The sequence below is a fragment of the Nerophis lumbriciformis genome, linkage group LG17 (assembly GCF_033978685.3).
Source record: "Nerophis lumbriciformis linkage group LG17, RoL_Nlum_v2.1, whole genome shotgun sequence".
Taxonomy (NCBI): domain Eukaryota; kingdom Metazoa; phylum Chordata; class Actinopteri; order Syngnathiformes; family Syngnathidae; genus Nerophis; species Nerophis lumbriciformis.
This window is the reverse complement of record NC_084564.2, coordinates 8,657,076-8,685,000: the sequence shown is the minus strand read 5'-3', so window position 1 is coordinate 8,685,000 and position 27,925 is coordinate 8,657,076. Positions and strand designations below refer to the sequence as shown.

General features: G+C 37.7%; 2 protein-coding genes across 2 annotated transcripts in view; one reads left to right on the top strand and one right to left on the bottom strand.

Moving 5' to 3' along the window:
- The window catches only part of rcbtb2 (regulator of chromosome condensation (RCC1) and BTB (POZ) domain containing protein 2), a 35,472-nt gene extending 26,332 nt beyond the window's left edge, over positions 1-9,140 (bottom strand). Inside the window, exons 1-3 of the mRNA XM_061972380.1 lie at positions 8,954-9,140; positions 4,468-4,605; positions 109-259 (exon numbers count right to left, since the gene is read on the bottom strand). Coding sequence (XP_061828364.1) covers positions 109-259; positions 4,468-4,593 — 277 coding nt within the window. The 5' untranslated portion in view covers positions 4,594-4,605; positions 8,954-9,140. The remainder of the gene's footprint in view (positions 1-108; positions 260-4,467; positions 4,606-8,953) is intronic.
- Positions 9,141-19,690: 10,550 nt separating this feature from the next.
- The window catches only part of fndc3a (fibronectin type III domain containing 3A), a 152,329-nt gene continuing 144,094 nt past the window's right edge, over positions 19,691-27,925 (top strand). The window contains exons 1-2 of the mRNA XM_061972375.1: positions 19,691-19,816; positions 20,008-20,114. The gene's annotated coding sequence lies outside the window, so the exon portion shown is untranslated. The remainder of the gene's footprint in view (positions 19,817-20,007; positions 20,115-27,925) is intronic.

Sequence of the window (27,925 nt, the reverse complement as noted above, 5' to 3'; positions counted from 1 at the left end):
TGCTCGCGGAATACCCAGCTTATGTTGGCACAGGAGAACAAAATGTCAACACTCATTTGATTTGGCCAGTGGCAAACGTTGCAGCCTTGAGCGTTCGTCGTGTTTTACCTGAGGTGGCGACAACCACATGTGGCCCAGTTCCATAGCTTAGGGACACGATCTTCTTCCCACACAGGACATCAATCCTGCGCGGCTCGATGGTGCTCTGCAGGTCCCCCAGGCCTAGACAGCTGCTCATGTTGGTGCCCACGCCGAAAGCCTGCAAAGACAAAGAATAAAGTGTATTATTAAAGAGACAGTACGCCCTTGATGAAGACCAGCTGTGACCTGAAGTCCATCCATCCATCCATTTTTAACCGCTTATTCCCTTCAGGGTCGCGGGGGGCGCTGGAGCCTATCTCAGCTACAATCGGGCGGAAGGCGGGGTACACCCTGGACAAGTCGCCACCTCATCGCAGGACCTGAAGTCTCACCTGGTCAAAATCTCCCCAATACTTTCTGCTACCTTTGTGCTGCAAATTTTCTTGTCAAACTTTTTTCACCAAGTACCACCATAATGACCAACTTTATAATACAGTAGCGTAACAGGCCCAAGTAGTCATTAAAAACAAGGCAGAGGTTTTATTTTAAGTATATTTCATCGTTTTGTCCACAGTAACATTACACACACTTTGAACAGTAACACTGTGTTTAAAAAAATCATTAAGTGATTCTTTGGCGTACTTCACTTCACTTTATTTATTTATATAGCACATTTAAACAACAAAATGTTTCCAAAGTGCTGCACAACAATATTAAACACAATTAAAAACAATATAAAAAAATATGATTAAAAACTATTTCAAAGGGTAAAACCAATTAAAACAGTAAATAGAAAGCAAAATTTTAAAAACACAGAGGACAACAGAGGACCACACAACTCACGTAGTGTTAAAAGCCAGAGAATAAAAGTGGGTCTTAAGACGAGACTTAAAACACTCCACTGTGGGAGCAGTTCGAACATGGAGGGGCAGAGTGTTCCAGAGCTTAGGGCCGACCACAGAGAAGGCCCTGTCTCCCCTGGTTTTAAGTCTCGTCTTGGACACCACGAGCTGGAGCTGGCTCTCGGACCTCAGAGCGCGCGCAGGATTGTAAGTTTGGATGAGGTCCGAGATATACTGAGGTGCCAGTCCATGTAAAGCTTTAAAAACAAACAGCAAGGTTTTAAAATCAATTCTAAAATGAACAGGGAGCCAGTGCAAACTCTCAAGGATTGGGGTTATATGCTGGCGTCTCCTGGCCTCTGTTAAAAGTCGTGCTGCCGCATTCTGGACTAACTGCAACCGGGAGAGAGCTTTTTGGCTAATGCCAGCATAAAGTGCATTGCAGTAGTCCAGGCCACTTGAAATAAAAGCATGCACGACTTGTTCAAAAAGGTTAAAAGATAAAAACGGTTTTACCTTTGCTAAAAGACGAAGATGATAAAAACACGATTTTAAAACGCCATTAACTTGTTTGTCAAGTTTAAAATCGCTGTCTATAGTGACGCCAAGGCTGGTGACTTTGGGACGCACATCATTTTGCAATGGTCCCAAGTCAGTGAGGGCCGGACCAAACACTAAAATTTCCGTTTTTCCCTCATTCATTATTAAAAAATTCTGGGCTAACCAAGCCTTGACGTCGCATAGACAGTTGAGAAGGGGTGTCAGGGGTCCGTGGCCTTTTGAAATAAGCATATAAATTTGGCAGTCGTCTGCATAAAAGTGATAAGACACTCCATGCCTCTTAAAAATCTCTCCAAGAGGGAGAAGATATAGAGTGAACAGGATGGGGCCTAGAATAGATCCCTGGGGGACACCACAGTAAAGCGTACCACCACAGTTTGAGAATCACTGGTCTAACTATTAGTCTAGAGGTTACTAACGTTTTATTATACCATGTCAAAATCTCTCCAAATTAGTCCCATTCACAGGTTTTCTGCAGATATCAACCAACCTAATTTAATCCCTTTTAATGCAACTTAAAACAGTTTCAATGCCAGTGATGTCCTACTACAGACATATATATATATATATATATATATATATATATATATATATATATATATATATATATATATATATATATATATATATATTAGGGCTGCAACTAACAACTAATTTTATAATTGATTAATCTGTCGATTATTACTTTGATTAATCGATTAATACTCGGATAAAAGAGACAAACTACATTTCTATCCTTTCCGGTATTGTATTGAAAAAAATCAGCCTACTTGCACCATACTGGCACCATACTTATTTTGATTATTGTTTCTCAGCTGTTTGGAAATGTTGCAGTTTATAAATAAAGGTTTATAAAAAATAAAAAAATAAAATTGTTTTATTAAATAAAAATAATAAAATAAAAAAGTAGCCTCTGCGCATGCACATAGCACAGATCCAACGAATCGATGACTGAAATGAATCGCCAACTATTTTTATAATCGATTAGTTGTTGCAGCCCTAATATATATATATATATATATATATATATATATATATATATATATATATATATATATATATATATATATATATGTACCGTATTTTCCGCACCATAAGCCGCCCTGGGTTATAAGTCGCGCCTTCAATGAACGGCATATTTCAAAACTTTGTCCACCTATAAGCCGCCCCGTGTTATAAGCCGCATCTAACTGCGCTAAAGGGAATGTCAAAAAAACAGTCAGATAGGTCAGTCAAACTTTAATAATATATTAAAAACCAGCGTGATGTGGGCGCGCATGGAGTCGTATATCAACATGGACGGAGCTGCGTGAAAAAAGCCACCCGGCCTCTTCGCGTAAACTTCCCTTAACCACTCGCTCATCTTTTCTTCATCCATCCATCCCTTCGAGTTAGCTTTTATGATGACGCCGGCTGGAAAGTTCTCTTTTGGCAAGGTCTTCCTTTTGAATATCACCATGGGTGGAAGTTTCTGGCCATTAGCATGGCAAGCTAGAACCACAGTGAAGGATGACTTCTCATTCCCTGTGGTGCGAATATTCACCGTACGTGCTCCCGTTGTATCCACAGTGCGGTTCACAGGAATATCAAAAGTCAGTGGAACCTCGTCCATGTTGATAATGTTCTCTGGCCGGATCTTTTTTTCAGCTATCTTGTTTTTACAATATGCACGGAAAGTAGCCAGCTTTTCTTGAAAGTCTTTAGGCAGTTGCTGTGAAATAGTAGTCCGTGTGCGGATGGAGAGATTGCGTCTTTTCATGAACCGGAAACCTGTCGCTTAGTAGGAGCCATTTTGTGGTCTTTACAGATGTTAACACACAAAGGAAATGAAACGTAATATCCGCGCGCTTCTTCTTCTTCTACGGGGGCGGGTGGTTGCTTACAGTAGAAGAAGAAGCGCTTCCTCTTCTATGGGGGCGGGTGCTTACCTTGGCGGTTGCTTGCCGTAGAAGAAGAAGCACTTCCTCTTCTACGGGGAAAAAAGATGGCGGCTGTTTACCGTAGTTGCGAGACCTAAACTTTATGAAAATGAATCTTAATATTAATCCATATATAAAGCGCAACGGGTTATAAGCCGCACTGTCAGCTTTTGAGTAAATTTGTGGTTTTTAGGTGCGGCTAATAGTGCGGAAAATACGGTATGTATATATCGTCAAAATCATACAATTGTCTCTATAGAAAAATTGTAATCATTTGACAATAATAATAAAAACGTTTGCATTAACTGTGGCCAAATTAAGCACTTATGTAAGAATATGTAATAACAACGCAATAAACATTTTTACCATTGTAATTGGAAGGTTAGTAACTTGTCATTACTGCCACAGGTGGTGGAAACGTGTATTACAACTGAGCTCATACGGACAAAAGCTGCGGAACAAATGTTTATGGCAGCCCTCCAGGAAGATCACTCTTAATTTCAATCCTATTCAATAATAACAATGCTAAAATAAAAAATAATAAAGATAAGTTAATGAAATAAATACAAATAAAATACAATTAAAACATATGAATTATAACTGAATTGAATAATAAATATTTTTAAATATGTTTTAAAAAAAATCGTGAATAAAATGAGTGTGTGAATGAATATACAGCTTCACCACTTTAGTCGTAATTTTTGCGCTCAAAAAACTTTTCTATGACTTTAGCTCCAGACTTCTTGTTTTTTTGATATTGTCATTACTGCCACATGTGGTGGTCAAGTGTATTACAAGTGAGTACCGCTGCGGCTTATAAGAAACAGAGAAGTTTTGGCGGCCCTCTAGGGGATGCTGGTGGCCCTGCAATGGCTAAGCAACACTGCTGTAAACAATACTGTTTGTTCTGAAAGGTGAGGCATGCGCAGGATAAAAATGGAGCTGGCTGTGGAATTAGGCCTATACGGCTAAAGATAGCGCCATCCCATCTGCTTATCCCCGTGCCTGGATCAAGACTCGCAGCATTTTCTCTGACCGACCTGACACAAGTCGCGGATCGTTACCTCATCGTTAACGGTGACGTAGAGGGCTTCGTTGGCGCCGCTTCCTAAAACACAAGCCTGCCGGATGAGGCTGAGTTCCTGGGGCGGGAGGAGGGCAAACACTGGCCACTTCCCGACGTCCAGCATGCCACTCGCTCTCTGAAAGAAAAACAAAGGTTTGCTGAATCCCAACTGCACGCTGCTTTAACATGGAGTCTGTCCATCATCGTCATGGCAATAACATGTCAAAGAAATATTGACCAGCAGCACCTTTGTTTCTACTTTTGTTGTCTTTGAATTGCGCCTGAAAATTATTATTTTACTCACATTACCATCATATATTTGTTTGAACATTTATTATCACAAAAATGTACATCTTCAATGTACAGTAGGGGTGTCCACATTTTTATTTGCCATTTTGATATATTTCATTTTCAAAAATTTTCAAGATTTTTTTTACCTTTAGGGATCCCCTCAAATTTGGTCTTGGGGACCCAAAAAGGTCAGTCATAAAAATTTTGAAAAATAGATCATATATTACTTTTTTTTCAATGCTTAGCTCTCTAGATCAACTTCAGATCTAAAGTTTTTATAAAGTTTTTATTATTTTTAGTTTTATGCCCTATTTGTCAAAGAAAACCCTTTTTTTTAATGATAAAAACAAAAAATTTGCTATTTTCCCCCCAAAAATGTCAAAGTGGAATATTTGATGTGAAGTAATGGAAACCTTAAATAGAGCAATAATTCATAACAAAATTGATTTTGATTCATTATTATTTTTTGATCAAAGATAAAGAAAAAATCCATTAAAATTACTCATAAAAGTGTTAACAATAAGTCAAACATAATTGTTTTATTTTTTTTACTTTCAACGCTTAAATCTCTAGACCAACTTCAGATCTGTCCACCAATTATGTTTTTATTAAATGTTTTATGTTTGTGTTTGTTTGTTTAATGCCCTTTTTGTCATAGAAAACCGTTTTTTTTAATGGCAAACACACTAAATCTGCAATATTTTCCCCAAAAAATATTTAAGTGGAATATTTGATGCAATGTAATTTGAGTCTTAAATAGGTCAATAATTCATAACAACATTAATTTTGATTCATTATTATTTTTTGAGTACAGTTTTAAAGAAAAAAATCCCACTAAAGTTCTCAGGGATCCAAAAGGGCCCCACTCATGAAAGTGATAAAATAAGTCACTTTATTTATTTTTTTACTTTCAACCCTTAAATCTCGAGATCAACTTCAGAGCTCTCCATCAATTTTAAGTTTTTATTTTGTTCTGTGTATTTTTTTGAGTTTTGTTTGTAAGTATAATGCCCTTTTGTCAGAGAAAGCTTTGTTTCTAAAGGTAAACACACAAAATATGCAATATTTTCCCCCCAAAAAATGTCAATGTGGAATATTTGATGTGAAGTAATTGGAGCAACGACAGCTTTGAGGAAGAAAAACAAATCACACTAAAATTATTGGTTATCCAAAAGGACCCCACTCATAAAAGTGTTAAAAATAAGTCACATAATTCTTTTATTTTCTTAGTTTTAGCGCCTGAATTTCTAGATCAACTTCAGATATGTCCATCAATGATGTTATTTATGCTATTGTTTTTTGTTTAATGTGTTTTTGTCATAGAAAACTTGGCAAACGCACAAAATCTGCAATATTTCCGCCAAAAAATATTTCAAAGTGGAATATTTGATGTGAAGTAATTGAAGCCTTAAATAGGTCAATAATTCATAACATTGATTTTGATTCTTTTTTGAGCAGTGATAGCTTTGAGGAAGAAAAAATAAATCACAGTAAAAGTATTGGTTATCCAAAATGACCCATAAAAGTGTTAAAAATAAGTCACATTATTATTATTTTTTCTTACTTTTAACGCTTACATTTCTCGATCAACTTCAGATCCAGTATGTCCGTCAATTACGTTATTTATGCTGTTTGTTTGTTTGTTTGTTAAATGTCTTTTTGTCATAGAAAACTTGGCAAACGCACAAAATCTGCAATACTTCCCCCAATAAATATTTCAATGTGGAATATTTGATGTGAAGTACTTGGAGCCTTAAATAGGGCAACATTTCAAAACAACGTTGATATTACTTCATTATTATTTTTTGAGCAATGACAGTTTTGAGGAAGAAAAATAAATCACACTAAAAATTATTGGTTATCCAAAATGACCTAAAGTCACATTATTTTTAAATGTTCTTCCTTTTAACGCTTACATTTCTCGATCAACTTCAGATACAATATACCCGTCAATTATGTTATTTATTGTGAATTGTGAAGTGAATTATATTTATATAGCGCTTTTCTCTAGTGACTCAAAGCGCTTTACATTGTGAAACCCAATATCTAAGTTACATTTTTTAAACCAGTGTGGGTGGCACTGGGAGCAGGTGGGTAGAGTGTCTTGCCCAAGGATACAACGGCAGTGACTAGGATGGCGGAAGCGGGGATCGAACCTGGAACCCTCAAGTTGCTGGCACGGCCACTCTGCCCACCGAGCTATACTGCCCCATTTATGCTATTTGTTTGTTTGTTAAATGTCTTTTTGTCATAGAAAACTTGGCAAACGCACAAAATCTGCAATATTTTTCCCCTAAAATATTTCAAATTTGAATATTTGATGTGAAGTAATTGGAGCCTTAAATTTGTCAATAATTCATAACAACATTGATTTTGATTCATTATTATGTTTTGAGCAATGACAGTTTTAAAGAAAACAACAATCCCACTAAAGTTATTAGGGATCCAAAATGGCCCCTCTCATAAAAGTGTTAAAAATAAGTCATACATTTAATTTTTTAAATTTCAACCATTAAACTTCTAGATCAGTGGTTCTCAAATGGGGGTACGCGTACCCCTGGGGGTACTTGAAGGTATGCCAAGGGGTACGTGAGATTTTTTTTAAATATTCTAAAAATAGCAACAATTCAAAAATCCTTTATAAATATAAATAAAAACCTATCTTTTTTTCCAAATAGTTCAAGAAAGACCACTACAAATGAGCAATATTTTGCACTGTTACACAATTTAATAAATCAGAAACTGATGACATAGTGCTGTATTTTACTTCTTTATCTCTTTTTTTCAACCAAAAATGCTTTGCTCTGATTAGGGGGTACTTGAATTAAAAATAATTCACAGGGGGTACATCACTGGAGAAAGGTTGAGAACCACTGCTCTAGATCAACCTCAGATCTATCCATCAATTATACGTTTTTATATTTTTTTAAAGTTTGTGTTTGTTTGTTTAATACCCTTAGTTTTTTGATGGCAAACACACAAAATCTGCAATATTTTCCTTTAAAAAAAAATTCATTTTGTTCTTTAACTCGGTGGTATATCAGAGAAAACATGTCCCTGACAGGGATATAATCTTGTTTGGGTGGTCTTCAGAAACACAAAAACTTCCTAAATATATTACAGCTGTGTTGCTGCTCGGGTCTTGGTGTTACCATTTAGTGGTCAATTGTACGGAATATGTACTTCACTGTGAAACCTACTAATAAAAGTCTCAATCAATCAATCAAAACACAGAATCATCATACTGCTGTGATTATATGCATCAAGTGTTCATTCAAGGCTAAGGCAAAATATCGAGATATATATTGTGTATCGCAATATGGCCTTAAAATATCGCAATATTAAAAAAAAGGCCATATCACCCAGCCCTAGTTCAATGATGCCATTTCTGTTTGTCATGTATAATTTTGTCTATTTTGTGTTTATCCTTGAATAAACAGGTCAGTTTCTTGTTACCAACCATTGTGTATTATTCAAACTCCCCTAATTCAGCTGGCTAGTTGTTATCAAGAGTACTAAAACCCTTTTCAACATGATTCTGACAACTAAGTAGGCTAAATAACTTTAAACTTTAATACATGCTCGGATAGGCCAGTATCGGTATCGGTAAGTATCGGTATCGGATCGGAAATGCAAAAACAATATCGGTATCGGATCGGAAGTGCAAAAACCTGGATCGGGACATCCCTAATTGATATATAATGATATATAATGTAGGCAACAGAATATTAATAACAGAAAGAAACAACCCTTTTGTGTGAATGAGTGTAAATGGGGGAGGGAGGTTTTTTAGGTTGGTGTACTAATTGTAAGTGTATCTTGTGTTTTTTATGTTGATTTAATTTTAAAAAAACAAACAAAAAAAACGATACTGATCAAACAAAACGATACCGATAATTTACTATATTACATTTTTAAAGCATTTATCGGCCGATAATATCGGCAGACCGATATGATCGGACACCTCGAAATATAATATTTAGAATATAACAGCACTTGACTTATTAAAGCTTTTAAAGTTGGTGTTATTACCTTGGTGACGTTCTGAAGCGGACACTTTGTGCAAACACATTCATTAGCCTTGCTGTTTATTTCCAAGTGCTAAGCTAATAGCTAGTAGCTAATAGCACCCAACTCAAGTGTTTGTATGCTAATTAGCATGAAGCGCTAACGCCGGTGGGTCACACGCTTACCTTGCTGTTTGACACAAAACAGTATTTTGTCTTCGTCCTCCAGTGGGCCGCAGGGCAGTAAAGTCAATGTTTGGCAGGTCAAGTCGGACTTTATTGTCACAACATGTTAGCATCGGCGGCTACTCGTCGTTAGCTAGCTGGCGTGTCCCGGCGGCAGTACACTTCCTGCGCTCAGGTGGTGCTGCATTCAAAGACATCGCGGGCTTGGAGAAACTGTTTGATTCCATTCAAAATCACAAACTAAACAACAATATTTCGATAAAAGTGCACTCCGGTTTTTTTTATTAAATGACACAATAAACAAAAACATGTACTTTCTTATTTTTTCTTTACGGAAACCATCACGTGGAATCAAAGATCCCTATTCCCATTGAACTACACGTTGAACTCCTTCCTCGCTGTTTGTTTTTGCTGCGTTGAATGCACTTCTTAAAACATCCAGCAGAGAGCGCTACAAACGGTTCCACGGTGAGTCCAAATAACAGGGCGACATTTCTTACTTTTTTACATTAAAGTCAAACGAATATCGTCCACTTTGACGTATGTTATATATGTGCAATACACAACTATGATTTGCAACCACAATTATGATAGTATGAATAATTATTGTACCTTATCATTAATGAGGAAGACCTCCTGTGTGACAGAGTCGTTTCTGCAACACCTTCTGAATTGAAGTACTATTCGATCATGTTTATTTATCCATGTGTATAAGGCACGTACATTATCCTACATTCTTTATATATTTGCTGACGAAAACTATTTATTCTGTATAATTCCTCTCACAAACTTCTCTTTCTGTCAGCCTCCATGAGCTGTGCATGTGTTCTCGTGTACTTACCGTACTACTTTTAATGGGTACACGCAGGGGCGCCGCTAGGGATTTTGGGCCCCATGAAAAGAATCTTTACAGGGCCCCCAACACAGTGTCATTATTTTTTCTGTATTATAATTTCATCATCATTAGGGGCCTCTCTGGGCCCCCCTCCATCATGGGCCCCTAGAATCCGTCTCCTTTACCCCCCCTTTTCGGCGCCCCTGGGTACACGTGTTCTGTGCACTTACTACTTTTGCAAGGTACACTACACATGTGCTCCTGTGTACTTACTATGTTTACTGGGGACACAAGTGTTCCAGTGTACTTACTACTTGGGCTAGGTACACTACACATTTGCTCCTGTGTACTTACTATGTTTACTGGGGACACAAATGTGTTCCAGTGCACTTACTACTTTTGCTAGGTACACTACACATGTGCTCCTGTGTACTTACTATGTTTACTGGGGACACAAATGTGTTCCAGTGTACTTACTACTTTTGCTAGGTACACTACACACGTGCTCCTGTGTACTTACTATGTTTACTGGGGACACATGTGTTCCAGTGTACTTACTACTTGGGCTAGGTACACTACACATTTGCTCCTGTGTACTTACTATGTTTACTGGGGACACATGTGTTCCAGTGTACTTACTACTTTTGCTAGGTACACTACATATTTGCTCCTGTGTACTTACTATGTTTACTGGGGACACATGTGTTCCAGTGTACTTACTACTTTGGCTAGGTACACTACACATTTGCTCCTGTGTACTTACTATGTTTACTGGGGACACATGTGTTCCAGTGCACTTACCACTTTTGCTAGGTACACTACACATTTGCTCCTGTGTACTTACTATGTTTACTGGGGACACAAATGTGTTCCAGTGTACTTACTACTTTGGCTAGGTACACTACACACGTGCTCCTGTGTATTTACTATGTTTACTGGGGACACATGTGTTCCAGTGCACTTACTACTTTTACTAGGTACACTACACATGTGCTCCTGTGTACTTACTATGTTTACTGGGGACACATGTGTTCCAGTGTACTTACTACTTTGGCTAGGTACACTACACACGTGCTCCTGTGTACTTACTATGTTTACTGGGGACACAAATGTGTTCCAGTGCACTTACTACTTTTGCTAGGTAAACGACACATGTGCTCTTGTGTACTTACTATGTTTACTGGGGACACAAATGTGTTCCAGTGCACTTACTACTTTTGATAGGTACACTACACATGTGCTCCTATGTACCTACTATGTTTACTGGAGACACAAATGTGTTCCAGTGCACTTACTACTTTTGCTAGGTAAACGACACATGTGCTCCTGTGTACTTACTATGTTTACTGGGGACACATGTGTTCCAGTGTACTTACTACTTTGGCTAGGTACACTACACATGTGCTCTCGTGTACTTACTATGTTTACTGGGGACACATGTGTTCCAGTGCACTTACTACTTTTGCTAGGTACACTACAGACGTGCTCCTGTGTACTTACTATGTTTACTGGGGACACATGTGTTCCAGTGTACTTACTACTTTGGCTAGGTACACTACACATGTGCTCTCGTGTACTTACTATGTTTACTGGGGACACATGTGTTCCAGTGTACTTACTACTTTGGCTAGGTACACTACACATTTGCTCCTGTGTACTTACTATGTTTACTGGGGACACATGTGTTCCAGTGCACTTACTACTTTTGCTAGGTACACTACAGACGTGCTCCTGTGTACTTACTATGTTTACTGGGGACACATGTGTTCCAGTGTACTTACTACTTTGGCTAGGTACACTACACATGTGCTCTCGTGTACTTACTATGTTTACTGGGGACACATGTGTTCCAGTGTACTTACTATTTTGGCTAGGTACACTACACATTTGCTCCTGTGTACTTACTATGTTTACTGGGGACACATGTGTTCCAGTGCACTTACCACTTTTGCTAGGTACACTACACATTTGCTCCTGTGTACTTACTATGTTTACTGGGAACACATGTGTTCCAGTGTACTTACTACTTTTGCTAGGTACACTACACATTTGCTCCTGTGTACTTACTATGTTTACTGGGAACACATGTGTTCCAGTGTACTTACTACTTTGGCTAGGTACACTACACATGTGCTCTCGTGTACTTACTATGTTTACTGGGGACACGTGTTCCAGTGTACTTACTACTTTCACTAGGTACACTACACATTTGCTCCTGTGTACTTACTATGTTTACTGGGGACACATGTGTTCCAGTGTACTTACTACTTTGGCTAGGTACAATACACATTTGCTCCTGTGTACTTACTATGTTTACTGGGGACACATGTGTTCCAGTGTACTTACTACTTGGGCTAGGTACACTACACATTTGCTCCTGTGTACTTACTATGTTTACTGGGGACACATGTGTTCCAGTGCACTTACTACTTTTGCTAGGTACACTACACATGTGCTCCTGTGTAGTTACTATGTTTACTGGGGACACAAATGTGTTCCAGTGCACTTACTACTTTTGCTAGGTACACTACACATGTGCTCCTGTGTACTTACTATGTTTACTGGGGACACAAATGTGTTCCAGTGCACTTACTACTTTTGCTAGGTACACTACACACGTGCTCCTGTGTACTATGTTTACTGGGGACACAAACGTGTTCCAGTGTACTTACTACTTTTGCTAGGTAAACTACACACGTGCTCCTGTGTACTTACTATGTTTACTGGGGACACAAATGTGTTCCAGTGTACTTACTACTTTTGCTAGGTAAACTACACACGTGCTCCTGTGTATTTACTATGTTTACTGGGGACACGTGTTCCAGTGTACTTACTACTACTGCTGGGTATACTGCATATGTGTTCCTTTGTACCTACTACTTTTACTGGGTACACTACACACCTGCTCCTATGTGCTTACTACTTTTACTGAGTAGTGGGTATACATGGGTTCCTGTGTACTTACTACTTTTTATTGGGAACACATGTGTTCCTGTGTACTGTTTGCTTTCATAGATTACTATGTACTTTTTACTTTTACTAGGTTCCTGTCTACATTCTAACATGAATAGTAGAGTCCAGACAAAAGTAATGAAGATCTCCCCTCCTGAATCTCACCCACTATTTGGGAAACACTGATTTAGTTTGGTTTGAGTTTTTCAGTAAATAAAGCACATAATAAACCCACTAAAATACCTCAATGGTAAATCATAATGCTCAGATTATTAAAAAAAGTTAAAGTTAAAAAGTCATAATTTTGAGAAAGGAAAATCGAAATTATAAAATAAAAAATTAAAATTATGAGATTAAAAATCATAATTATGATATATAAAATCGAAATTATGAATGGGATGAGAAAATCGAAATTATGAGATGAAAAAAAAAATCGAAATTATGAGATAAAAAGTAAAAAATTATGGGATAGGCAAGTGATGAAATAAAAAGTCTAAATAAGAAAGTCAAAATTGTCAGATAAATATAATTATGTGATTAAAAATCATAATTATGAGATATAAAGTCGAAAGTATGAATGGAATAGGAAAATCGAAATTATGAGATTAAAAAAGCGAAATTATGAGATAAAAACTTTTAATTATGTGAGAAGTAAGTCATAATGAGATAAAAAGTCATAATTATGGTATAAAGTCGAAATTATGGGATGAAAAAAATTGAAATTCCAAAATAAAACAATTATGGGATACAAAGTCGAAATTAAGAATGTGATAAGAACATCGAAATTATGAGATAAAAAGTTACAATTATGAGACAAGAAAGTCATAATTCTGAGATAAAAAGTCATTATGGGAAAAAGTCGAATTTATGTGATAAAAAAAAAATTGAAATTCCAAAATTAAATATCATAATTCAGTCGAAAGTCGAAATTAAAAATGGGATTGTCAGGCTTGGACAAAGGAAGGGACTCAGATGCAGAGATGTGATTCCAAATAAAGCTTTTATTTTGAAAAAAACTATTTAAGCCTCCAGAGCCAAGTGAATTCAAATACTATGAAATTACAAAAATAGATATCGACAAAATGTTCAAAAGGGAAAAACCGAAAATCACTCCAAAAGGAGGAAATACAAAAATAAGGACAATAATAATTAGCACCGTATCTGTTATCAAAAACTTTAACAAAAAATGCTCCAACAGGAGGAAGAAAATAAAGATTATAAAACTACTACTCTAATAAATGTAAACAAAAAATCACTCAAAAACTTTGAGGAAAAATCATTAGGGAAAAATTATAACTCACCACTGCGGTAGAAAAAGGTTGAATAACAAAAGTCGCTCTGAGGGAGGAGAAAAAGTTAATTCAAAATTACAGCGTGGGATATTCTGGAAGCAAGGACGTAGACGTGGGACAAGGCATGGACATGGACATGGACATGGACATGGACATGGACATGAAACATGGAACATGGAACGCAAGACAGGCACGAAAGCTCGAGACAATCTGGCACAGAACAAGGGGAGGCATGGGCTTATAAAGAACATGAGGGTAATGGGAAACAGGTGGAAACAATCAAGGGTCAGGAATGACGTCAGACTGGTGACACAAGAGGAAGGACCCGTGATCTGAAACAAGAGGAGTTGCTTTTCAAAATAAAACATGCAAATCACAAGACAGAAAAAACCAAGACAAGACTTCCCTCACCAAGAAAAATCGAAATAATGACATTAAAAAAAAAAATCGAAATTATGAGATAAAAGTTACAATTATGAGATAAAAAGTCATAATTATGAGATAAAAGTTACAATTATGAGATAAAAAGTCATAATTATGAGATAAAAGTTACAATTATGAGATAAAAAGTCATAATTGTGAGATAAAAAGTCACTTCACGAATGGATGAGAAAGTCAAAATGATAAGATCATGAAAAATAAATTGTAATTATAAGGTAAGAAATTCACGAGATAATATTTATTGATTTATAATTGATACTGGATAAAATAGGTTTTATTGATACTGGATGAAATTGGTTTATTGATACAGGATGGAATTGTTTTATTGATACTGGATGAAATTGGTTTTTTGATACTGGATGTAACTGGTTTTATTGATACTGGATCTAATTGGTTTTATTGATACTAGATGGAATTGGGCCCTGCGATGAGGTGGCGACTTGTCCAGGGTGTACGCCGCCTTCCGCCCGATTGTAGCTGAGATAGGCTCCAGCACCCCCCGCGACCCCGAAGGGAATAAGCGGTAGAAAATGGATGGATGGATGGATTTAGTTTTATTGATACTGGGTGTAATTGGTTTTATTGATACTGGATGGATTTAGTTTTATTGATACAGGATGGAATTGGTTTTATTGATACTGATTGGATTTAGTTTTATTGATACAGGATGGAATTGGTTTTATTGATACTGATTGGATTTAGTTTTATTGATACAGGATGGAATTGGTTTTGTTGATACTGGATGGAATTGGTTTTATTGATACAGGATGGCATTGGTTTTATTGATACTAGATGGAATTGGGCCCTGCGATGAGGTGGCGACTTGTCCAGGGTGTACACCGCCTTCCGCCCGATTGTAGCTGAGATAGGCTCCAGCACCCCCCGCGACCCCGAAGGGAATAAGCGGTAGAAAATGGATGGATGGATGGATTTAGTTTTATTGATACTGGGTGTAATTGGTTTTATTGATACTGGATGGATTTAGTTTTATTGATACAGGATGGAATTGGTTTTATTGATACTGATTGGATTTAGTTTTATTGATACAGGATGGAATTGGTTTTATTGATACTGATTGGATTTAGTTTTATTGATACAGGATGGAATTGGTTTTGTTGATACTGGATGGAATTGGTTTTATTGATACAGGATGGCATTGGTTTTATTGATACTAGATGGAATTGGGCCCTGCGATGAGGTGGCGACTTGTCCAGGGTGTACACCGCCTTCCGCCCGATTGTAGCTGAGATAGGCTCCAGCACCCCCCGCGACCCCGAAGGGAATAAGCGGTAGAAAATGGATGGATGGATGGATGGATAGATGGAATTGGTTTTATTGATATTGTATGGATTCGGTTTTATTGATACTGGATGGAATTGGTTTTATTGATACTGGATGTAATTGGTTTTATTGATACTGGATGTAATTGTTTTTTTTTTTATACTGGATGTAATTGGTTTTATTGATACTGGATGTAATTGGTTTTATTGATACTGGAGGGAATTGGTTTTATTGATACTGTATGGATTCGGTTTTATTGATACTGGATGCAATTGGTTTTATTAATACTGGATGTAATTGGTTTTATTGATACTGGATGTAATTGATTTTATTGATACTGGATGTCATTGGTTTTATTGATACTGGAGGGATTTGGTTTTATTGACACTGTATGGATTCGGTTTTATTGATACTGGATGTAATTGGTTTTATTGATACTGGATGTAATTGGTTTTATTGATACTGGATGTAATTGGTTTTATTGATACTGGATGGATTTAGTTTTATTGATACAGGATGGAATTGGTTTTATTGATACTGGATGGACTTGGTTTTATTGATACGGGATGGAATTGGTTTTATTGATATTAGATGGAATTGGTTTTATTGATATTGTATGGATTCGTTTTTATTGATACTGGATGTAATTGGTTTTATTGATACTGGATGTAATTGATTTTATTGATACTGGATGTAATTGGTTTTATTGATACTGAATGGATTTAGTTTTATTAATACAGGATGGAATTGGTTTTATTGATACTGGATGGATTTAGTTTTATTGATACAGGATGGAATTGGTTTTATTGATACTGATTGGATTTAGTTTTATTGATATAGGATGGAATTGGTTTTGTTGATACTGGATGGAATTGGTTTTATTGATACGGGATGGAATTGGTTTTATTGATACTAGATGGAATTGGTTTTATTGATACTGGATGTAATTGGTTTTATTGATACTGGATGTAATTGGTTTTATTGATACTGGATGTAATTGGTTTTATTGATACTGGATGGAATTGGTTTTATTGATACTGGATGGATTTAGTTTTATTGATACAGGATGGAATTGGTTTTTTTGATACTGGATGGAATTGTTTTTATTGATACGGGATGGAATTGGTTTTATTGATACTAGATGGAATTGGTTTTATTGATATTGTATGGATTCGGTTTTATTGATACTGGATGTAATTGGTTTTATTGATACTGGATGTAATTGGTTTTATTGATACTGAATGGATTTAGTTTTATTGATACAGGATGGAATTGGTTTTATTGATACTGGATGGATTTAGTTTTATTGATACAGGATGGAATTGGTTTTATTGATACTGGATGGATTTAGTTTTATTGACACAGGATGGAATTGGTTTTATTGATACTGGATGGAATTGGTTTTATTGATACGGGGTTGAATTGGTTTTATTGATACTAGATGGAATTGGTTTTATTGATATCGTATGGATTCGGTTTTATTGATACTGGATGTAATTGGTTTTATTGATACTGGATGTAATTGGTTTTATTGATACTGGATGTAATTGGTTTTATTGATACTGAATGGATTTAGTTTTATTGATACAGGATGGAATTGGTTTTATTGATTCTGGATGGATTTAGTTTTATTGATACAGGATGGAATTGGTTTTATTGATTCTGGATGGATTTAGTTTTATTGATACAGGATGGAATTGGTTTTATTGATACTGGATGGATTTAGTTTTATTGATACAAGATGGAATTGGTTTTGTGGATACAGGATGGAATTGGTTTTATTGATGCTAGATGGAATTGGGCCCTGCGATGAGGTGGCGACTTGTCCAGGGTGTACACCACCTTCCGCCCGATTGTAGCTGAGATAGGCTCCAGCACCCCCCGCGACCCCGAAGGGAATAAGCGGTAGAAAATGCATGGATGGATGGATGGATAGATGGAATTGGTTTTATTGACACTGTATGGATTCGGTTTTATTGATACTGGATGGAATTGGTTTTATTGATACTGGATGTAATTAGTTTTATTGATACTGGATGGATTTAGTTTTATTGATACTGGATGTAATTGGTTTTATTGATACTGGATGTAATTGGTTTTATTGATACTGGATGTAATTGGTTTTATTGATACTGGAGGGAATTGGTTTTATTGATCCTGGATGGAATTGGTTTTATTGATACTGGATGTAATTGGTTTTATTAATACTGGATGGAATTTGTTTTATTGATACTGGATGGATTTAGTTTTATTGATACTGGATGTAATTGGTTTTATTGATAATGGATGTAATTGGTTTTATTGATACTGGATGTAATTGGTTTTATTGATACTGGAGGGAATTGGTTTTATTGATCCTGGATGGAATTGGTTTTATTGATACTGGATGTAATTGGTTTTATTAATACTGGAGGGAATTGGTTTTATTGATACTGGATGGAATTGTTTTTATTGATACTGTATGGATTCGGTTTTATTGATACTGGATGTAATTGGTTTTATTGATGCTGGATGTAATTGATTGTATTGATACTGGATGTAATTGGTTTTATTGATACTGGAGGGAATTGGTTTTAGTGATACAGGATGGAATTGGTTTTATTGATACTGGATGTAATTGGTTTTATTGATACTGGATGTAATTGGTTTTATTGATACTGGATGTAATTGGTTTTATTGATACTGGATGTAATTGGTTTTATTGATACTGAATGGATTTAGTTTTAGTGATACAGGATGGAATTGGTTTTATTGATACTGGATGGATTTCGTTTTATTGATACAGGATGGAATTGGTTTTATTGATACTGGATGGAATTGGTTGTATTGATACTGGATGGAATTGGTTTTATTGATGCTAGATGGAATTGGTTTTATTGATACTGTATGGATTCGGTTTTATTGATACTGGATGGAATTGGTTTTATTGATACTGGATAGAATTGGTTTTATTGATACTGGATGTAATTGGTTTTATTGATACTGGATGGATTTAGTTTTATTGATACAGGATGGAATTGGTTTTATTGATACTGGATGAAATTGGTTTTATTGATACGGGATGGAATTGGTTTTATTGATACTAGATCGAATTGTTTTTATTGATATTGTATGGATTCGGTTTTATTGATACTGGATGTAATTGGTTTTATTGATACTGGATGTAATTGGTTTTATTGATACTGGATGTAATTGGTTTTATTGATACTGGATGTAATTGGTTTTATTGATACTGGAGGGAATTGGTTTTATTGATCCTGGATGGAATTGGTTTTATTGATACTGGATGTAATTGGTTTTATTAATACTGGATGTAATTGGTTTTATTGATACTGGATGGAATTGTTTTTATTGATACTGTATGGATTCGGTTTTATTGATACTGGATGTAATTGGTTTTATTAATACTGGATGTAATTGGTTTTATTGATACTGGATGTAATTGATTGTATTGATACTGGATGTAATTGGTTTTATTGATACTGGAGGGAATTGGTTTTATTGATACTGGATGTAATTGGCTTTTTTGATACTGGATGTAATTGGTTTTTTTGCTACTGGATGGAATTGGTTTTATTGATACTGGATGGAATTGGTTTTATTGATACTGGATGTAATTGGTTTTATTGATACTGGATGTAATTGGTTTTATTGATGCTGGATGTAATTGGTTTTATTGATACTGGGTGTAATTGGTTTTATTGATACTGGATGTAATTGTTTTTATTGATACTGGATGGAATTGGTTTTATTGATACTGGATGGAATTCCCATTTAAGTCAACGTTTTTTTTTTCTTCCGGCAGTGAAGCGACACGTCAACAACAAGATCTTCCCACGTAAAGGTAATTGCGTAGCGGGTATTTATGAATATTAATATTGTTGAACGCTATTATTATTATTTTAATGACAAACGTGCTTTCTTGACCAATTTAAGCTCGGCCTTGGTTTGCCCAGGTGCGCATGCGCACAGTCCGCCCGTAAGCGATGGCGAAATTCCTTCTCTTTATGCAAGGAGCAGGAGGCTCGGAAGCTAACTTCTCTCCGTCAAAGTGACGACGAGGTGAGCATTTCTGACAGCGCCACTTTTTTTTGACGCACTATTCTGCCTGGAGCTCGGAGGCCGCAGGGGAGGTTAGAAAGACCAACGCACATCCTGCTGTTAGCCAGGAAGCGTCCAGGCGCTAACGTTAGCATGTTAGCTTGTGTTGTTTGGTGTGAAACTAGCAGAGTTGTCGCTCGTCTTCTTCCCAGGACGCCGCGGAAAGGAGACAAACCGTCGGGGAGCTGAAGATCCCGGGCAGGGTGCGAGAAAGGAAAAGGCGTTCGTGTGCATCGTCGAGTCGTTCCGGCTGCCCTGAGTGAGTAATGTTAGCCGAAACACTTCCGTCAATACTCGTCCTTTTAAACGTTAGCCGAAACACCCATCATAGCTCATCCATTTAAACTTTAGCTGAAACACTTCCGTCATCACTCGTCCTTTTAAACGTTAGCCGAAACACTTCCGTCATCACTCATCCTTTTAAACGTTAGCTGAAACACTTCCGTCATCACTCATCCTTTTAAACGTTAGCCGAAACATTTCCGTCATCACTCATCCTTTTAAACGTTAGCCGAAACACTTCCGTCATCACTCATCCTTTTAAACGTTAGCCGAAACACTTCCGTCATCACTCATCCTTTTAAACGTTAGCCGAAACACTTCCGTCATCACTCATCCTTTTAAACGTTAGCCGAAACACTTCCGTCATCACTCATTCTTTTAAACGTTAGCCGAAACACTTCCGTCATCACTCATCCTTTTAAACGTTAGCCGAAACACTTCCGTCATCACTCATCCTTTTAAACGTTAGCTGAAACACTTCCGTCATCACTCATCCTTTTAAACGTTAGCCGAAAAACTTCTGTCATCACTCATCCTTTTAAACGTTAGCCGAAACACTTCCGTCAATACTCATCCTTTTAAACGTTAGCCGAAACACTTCCGTCATCACTCATCCTTTTAAACGTTAGCCGAAACACTTCCGTCATCACTCATCCTTTTAAACGTTAGCTGAAACACTTCCGTCATCACTCATCCTTTTAAACGTTAGCCGAAACACTTCCGTCATCACTCATCCTTTTAAACGTTAGCTGAAACACTTCCGTCATCACTCATCCTTTTAAACGTTAGCCGAAACACTTCCGTCAATACTCATCCTTTTAAACGTTAGCCAAAACACTTCCGTCATTACTCATCCTTTTAAACGTTAGCTGAAACACTTCCGTCATCACTCATCCTTTTAAACGTTAGCCGAAAATCTTCTGTCATCACTCATCCTTTTAAACGTTAGCCGAAACACTTCCGTCAATACTCATCCTTTTAAACGTTAGCCGAAACACTTCCGTCAATACTCGACCTTTTAAACGTTAGCCGAAACACTTCCGTCATCACTCGTCCTTTAAATGTTAACCGAAACACTTCCGTCATCACTCATCCTTTTAAACGTAAGCCGAAACACTTCCGTCATCACTCATCCTTTTAAACGTTAGCCGAAACACCCATCATAGCTCATCCATTTAAACTTTAGCTGAAACACTTCCGTCATCACTCGTCCTTTTAAACGTTAGCCGAAACACTTCCGTCATCACTCATCCTTTTAAACATTAGCTGAAACACTTCCGTCATCACTCATCCTTTTAAACGTTAGCCGAAACACTTCCGTCATCACTCATCCTTTTAAACATTAGCTGAAACACTTCCGTCATCACTCATCCTTTTAAACGTTAGCCGAAACACCCATCATAGCTCATCCATTTAAACTTTAGCTGAAACACTTCCGTCATCACTCGTCCTTTTAAACGTTAGCCGAAACACTTCCGTCATCACTCATCCTTTTAAACGTTAGCTGAAACACTTCCGTCATCACTCATCCTTTTAAACGTTAGCTGAAACACTTCCGTCATCACTCATCCTTTTAAACATTAGCTGAAACACTTCCGTCATCACTCATCCTTTTAAACGTTAGCCGAAACACTTCCGTCATCACTCATCCTTTTAAACGTTAGCCGAAACACTTCCGTCATCACTCGTCCTTTTAAACGTTAGCCGAAACACTTCCGTCATCACTCGTCCTTTTAAACGTTAGCCGAAACACTTCCGTCATCACTCGTCCTTTTAAACGTTAGCCGAAACACTTCCGTCATCACTCATCCTTTTAAATGTTAGCCGAAACATTTCCGTCATCACTCATCCTTTAAACGTTAGCTGAAACACTTCCGTCATCACTCATCCTTTTAAACATTAGCTGAAACACTTCCGTCATCACTCATCCTTTTAAACGTTAGCCGAAACACTTCCGTTATCACTCATCATTTTAAACGTTAGCCAAAACACTTCCGTCATCACTCGTCCTTTTAAACGTTAGCCAAAACACTTCCGTCATCACTCGTCCTTTTAAACGTTAGCTGAAACACTTCCGTCATCACTCGTCCTTTTAAACGTTAGCCGAAACACTTCTGTCATCACTCGTCCTCTTAAACGTTAGTCGAAACACTTCCGTCAATACTCGTCCTCTTAAACGTTAGTCGAAACACTTCCGTCAATACTCATCCTTTTAAACGTTAGCTGAAACACATCCCTCATCACTCGTCCTTTTAAACGTTAGCCGAAACACCCATCATAGCTCATCCATTTAAACTTTAGCTGAAACACTTCCGTCATCACTCGTCCTTTTAAACGTTAGCCGAAACACTTCCGTCATCACTCATCCTTTTAAACGTTAGCTGAAACACTTCCGTCATCACTCATCCTTTTAAACGTTAGCCGAAACATTTCCGTCATCACTCATCCTTTTAAACGTTAGCCGAAACACTTCCGTCATCACTCATCCTTTTAAACGTTAGCCGAAACACTTCCGTCATCACTCATCCTTTTAAACGTTAGCCGAAACACTTCCGTCATCACTCATCCTTTTAAACGTTAGCCGAAACACTTCCGTCATCACTCATTCTTTTAAACGTTAGCCGAAACACTTCCGTCATCACTCATCCTTTTAAACGTTAGCCGAAACACTTCCGTCATCACTCATCCTTTTAAACGTTAGCTGAAACACTTCCGTCATCACTCATCCTTTTAAACGTTAGCCGAAAAACTTCTGTCATCACTCATCCTTTTAAACGTTAGCCGAAACACTTCCGTCAATACTCATCCTTTTAAACGTTAGCCGAAACACTTCCGTCATCACTCATCCTTTTAAACGTTAGCCGAAACACTTCCGTCATCACTCATCCTTTTAAACGTTAGCTGAAACACTTCCGTCATCACTCATCCTTTTAAACGTTAGCCGAAACACTTCCGTCATCACTCATCCTTTTAAACGTTAGCTGAAACACTTCCGTCATCACTCATCCTTTTAAACGTTAGCCGAAACACTTCCGTCAATACTCATCCTTTTAAACGTTAGCCAAAACACTTCCGTCATTACTCATCCTTTTAAACGTTAGCTGAAACACTTCCGTCATCACTCATCCTTTTAAACGTTAGCCGAAAATCTTCTGTCATCACTCATCCTTTTAAACGTTAGCCGAAACACTTCCGTCAATACTCATCCTTTTAAACGTTAGCCGAAACACTTCCGTCAATACTCGACCTTTTAAACGTTAGCCGAAACACTTCCGTCATCACTCGTCCTTTAAATGTTAACCGAAACACTTCCGTCATCACTCATCCTTTTAAACGTAAGCCGAAACACTTCCGTCATCACTCATCCTTTTAAACGTTAGCCGAAACACCCATCATAGCTCATCCATTTAAACTTTAGCTGAAACACTTCCGTCATCACTCGTCCTTTTAAACGTTAGCCGAAACACTTCCGTCATCACTCATCCTTTTAAACATTAGCTGAAACACTTCCGTCATCACTCATCCTTTTAAACGTTAGCCGAAACACTTCCGTCATCACTCATCCTTTTAAACATTAGCTGAAACACTTCCGTCATCACTCATCCTTTTAAACGTTAGCCGAAACACCCATCATAGCTCATCCATTTAAACTTTAGCTGAAACACTTCCGTCATCACTCGTCCTTTTAAACGTTAGCCGAAACACTTCCGTCATCACTCATCCTTTTAAACGTTAGCTGAAACACTTCCGTCATCACTCATCCTTTTAAACGTTAGCTGAAACACTTCCGTCATCACTCATCCTTTTAAACATTAGCTGAAACACTTCCGTCATCACTCATCCTTTTAAACGTTAGCCGAAACACTTCCGTCATCACTCATCCTTTTAAACGTTAGCCGAAACACTTCCGTCATCACTCGTCCTTTTAAACGTTAGCCGAAACACTTCCGTCATCACTCGTCCTTTTAAACGTTAGCCGAAACACTTCCGTCATCACTCGTCCTTTTAAACGTTAGCCGAAACACTTCCGTCATCACTCATCCTTTTAAATGTTAGCCGAAACATTTCCGTCATCACTCATCCTTTAAACGTTAGCTGAAACACTTCCGTCATCACTCATCCTTTTAAACATTAGCTGAAACACTTCCGTCATCACTCATCCTTTTAAACGTTAGCCGAAACACTTCCGTTATCACTCATCATTTTAAACGTTAGCCAAAACACTTCCGTCATCACTCGTCCTTTTAAACGTTAGCCAAAACACTTCCGTCATCACTCGTCCTTTTAAACGTTAGCTGAAACACTTCCGTCATCACTCGTCCTTTTAAACGTTAGCCGAAACACTTCTGTCATCACTCGTCCTCTTAAACGTTAGTCGAAACACTTCCGTCAATACTCGTCCTCTTAAACGTTAGTCGAAACACTTCCGTCAATACTCATCCTTTTAAACGTTAGCTGAAACACATCCCTCATCACTCGTCCTTTTAAACGTTAGCCGAAACACCCATCATAGCTCATCCATTTAAACTTTAGCTGAAACACTTCCGTCATCACTCGTCCTTTTAAACGTTAGCCGAAACACTTCCGTCATCACTCATCCTTTTAAACGTTAGCTGAAACACTTCCGTCATCACTCATCCTTTTAAACGTTAGCCGAAACATTTCCGTCATCACTCATCCTTTTAAACGTTAGCCGAAACACTTCCGTCATCACTCATCCTTTTAAACGTTAGCCGAAACACTTCCGTCATCACTCATCCTTTTAAACGTTAGCCGAAACACTTCCGTCATCACTCATCCTTTTAAACGTTAGCCGAAACACTTCCGTCATCACTCATTCTTTTAAACGTTAGCCGAAACACTTCCGTCATCACTCATCCTTTTAAACGTTAGCCGAAACACTTCCGTCATCACTCATCCTTTTAAACGTTAGCTGAAACACTTCCGTCATCACTCATCCTTTTAAACGTTAGCCGAAAAACTTCTGTCATCACTCATCCTTTTAAACATTAGCCGAAACACTTCCGTCAATACTCATCCTTTTAAACGTTAGCCGAAACACTTCCGTCATCACTCATCCTTTTAAACGTTAGCCGAAACACTTCCGTCATCACTCATCCTTTTAAACGTTAGCTGAAACACTTCCGTCATCACTCATCCTTTTAAACGTTAGCCGAAACACTTCCGTCATCACTCATCCTTTTAAACGTTAGCTGAAACACTTCCGTCATCACTCATCCTTTTAAACGTTAGCCGAAACACTTCCGTCAATACTCATCCTTTTAAACGTTAGCCAAAACACTTCCGTCATTACTCATCCTTTTAAACGTTAGCTGAAACACTTCCGTCATCACTCATCCTTTTAAACGTTAGCCGAAAATCTTCTGTCATCACTCATCCTTTTAAACGTTAGCCGAAACACTTCCGTCAATACTCATCCTTTTAAACGTTAGCCGAAACACTTCCGTCAATACTCGACCTTTTAAACGTTAGCCGAAACACTTCCGTCATCACTCGTCCTTTAAATGTTAACCGAAACACTTCCGTCATCACTCATCCTTTTAAACGTAAGCCGAAACACTTCCGTCATCACTCATCCTTTTAAACGTTAGCCGAAACACCCATCATAGCTCATCCATTTAAACTTTAGCTGAAACACTTCCGTCATCACTCGTCCTTTTAAACGTTAGCCGAAACACTTCCGTCATCACTCATCCTTTTAAACATTAGCTGAAACACTTCCGTCATCACTCATCCTTTTAAACGTTAGCCGAAACACTTCCGTCATCACTCATCCTTTTAAACATTAGCTGAAACACTTCCGTCATCACTCATCCTTTTAAACGTTAGCCGAAACACCCATCATAGCTCATCCATTTAAACTTTAGCTGAAACACTTCCGTCATCACTCGTCCTTTTAAACGTTAGCCGAAACACTTCCGTCATCACTCATCCTTTTAAACGTTAGCTGAAACACTTCCGTCATCACTCATCCTTTTAAACGTTAGCTGAAACACTTCCGTCATCACTCATCCTTTTAAACATTAGCTGAAACACTTCCGTCATCACTCATCCTTTTAAACGTTAGCCGAAACACTTCCGTCATCACTCATCCTTTTAAACGTTAGCCGAAACACTTCCGTCATCACTCGTCCTTTTAAACGTTAGCCGAAACACTTCCGTCATCACTCGTCCTTTTAAACGTTAGCCGAAACACTTCCGTCATCACTCGTCCTTTTAAACGTTAGCCGAAACACTTCCGTCATCACTCATCCTTTTAAATGTTAGCCGAAACATTTCCGTCATCACTCATCCTTTAAACGTTAGCTGAAACACTTCCGTCATCACTCATCCTTTTAAACATTAGCTGAAACACTTCCGTCATCACTCATCCTTTTAAACGTTAGCCGAAACACTTCCGTTATCACTCATCATTTTAAACGTTAGCCAAAACACTTCCGTCATCACTCGTCCTTTTAAACGTTAGCCAAAACACTTCCGTCATCACTCGTCCTTTTAAACGTTAGCTGAAACACTTCCGTCATCACTCGTCCTTTTAAACGTTAGCCGAAACACTTCTGTCATCACTCGTCCTCTTAAACGTTAGTCGAAACACTTCCGTCAATACTCGTCCTCTTAAACGTTAGTCGAAACACTTCCGTCAATACTCATCCTTTTAAACGTTAGCTGAAACACATCCCTCATCACTCGTCCTTTTAAACGTTAGCCGAAACACCCATCATAGCTCATCCATTTAAACTTTAGCTGAAACACTTCCGTCATCACTCGTCCTTTTAAACGTTAGCCGAAACACTTCCGTCATCACTCATCCTTTTAAACGTTAGCTGAAACACTTCCGTCATCACTCATCCTTTTAAACGTTAGCCGAAACATTTCCGTCATCACTCATCCTTTTAAACGTTAGCCGAAACACTTCCGTCATCACTCATCCTTTTAAACGTTAGCCGAAACACTTCCGTCATCACTCATCCTTTTAAACGTTAGCCGAAACACTTCCGTCATCACTCATCCTTTTAAACGTTAGCCGAAACACTTCCGTCATCACTCATTCTTTTAAACGTTAGCCGAAACACTTCCGTCATCACTCATCCTTTTAAACGTTAGCCGAAACACTTCCGTCATCACTCATCCTTTTAAACGTTAGCTGAAACACTTCCGTCATCACTCATCCTTTTAAACGTTAGCCGAAAAACTTCTGTCATCACTCATCCTTTTAAACGTTAGCCGAAACACTTCCGTCAATACTCATCCTTTTAAACGTTAGCCGAAACACTTCCGTCATCACTCATCCTTTTAAACGTTAGCCGAAACACTTCCGTCATCACTCATCCTTTTAAACGTTAGCTGAAACACTTCCGTCATCACTCATCCTTTTAAACGTTAGCCGAAACACTTCCGTCATCACTCATCCTTTTAAACGTTAGCTGAAACACTTCCGTCATCACTCATCCTTTTAAACGTTAGCCGAAACACTTCCGTCAATACTCATCCTTTTAAACGTTAGCCAAAACACTTCCGTCATTACTCATCCTTTTAAACGTTAGCTGAAACACTTCCGTCATCACTCATCCTTTTAAACGTTAGCCGAAAATCTTCTGTCATCACTCATCCTTTTAAACGTTAGCCGAAACACTTCCGTCAATACTCATCCTTTTAAACGTTAGCCGAAACACTTCCGTCAATACTCGACCTTTTAAACGTTAGCCGAAACACTTCCGTCATCACTCGTCCTTTAAATGTTAACCGAAACACTTCCGTCATCACTCA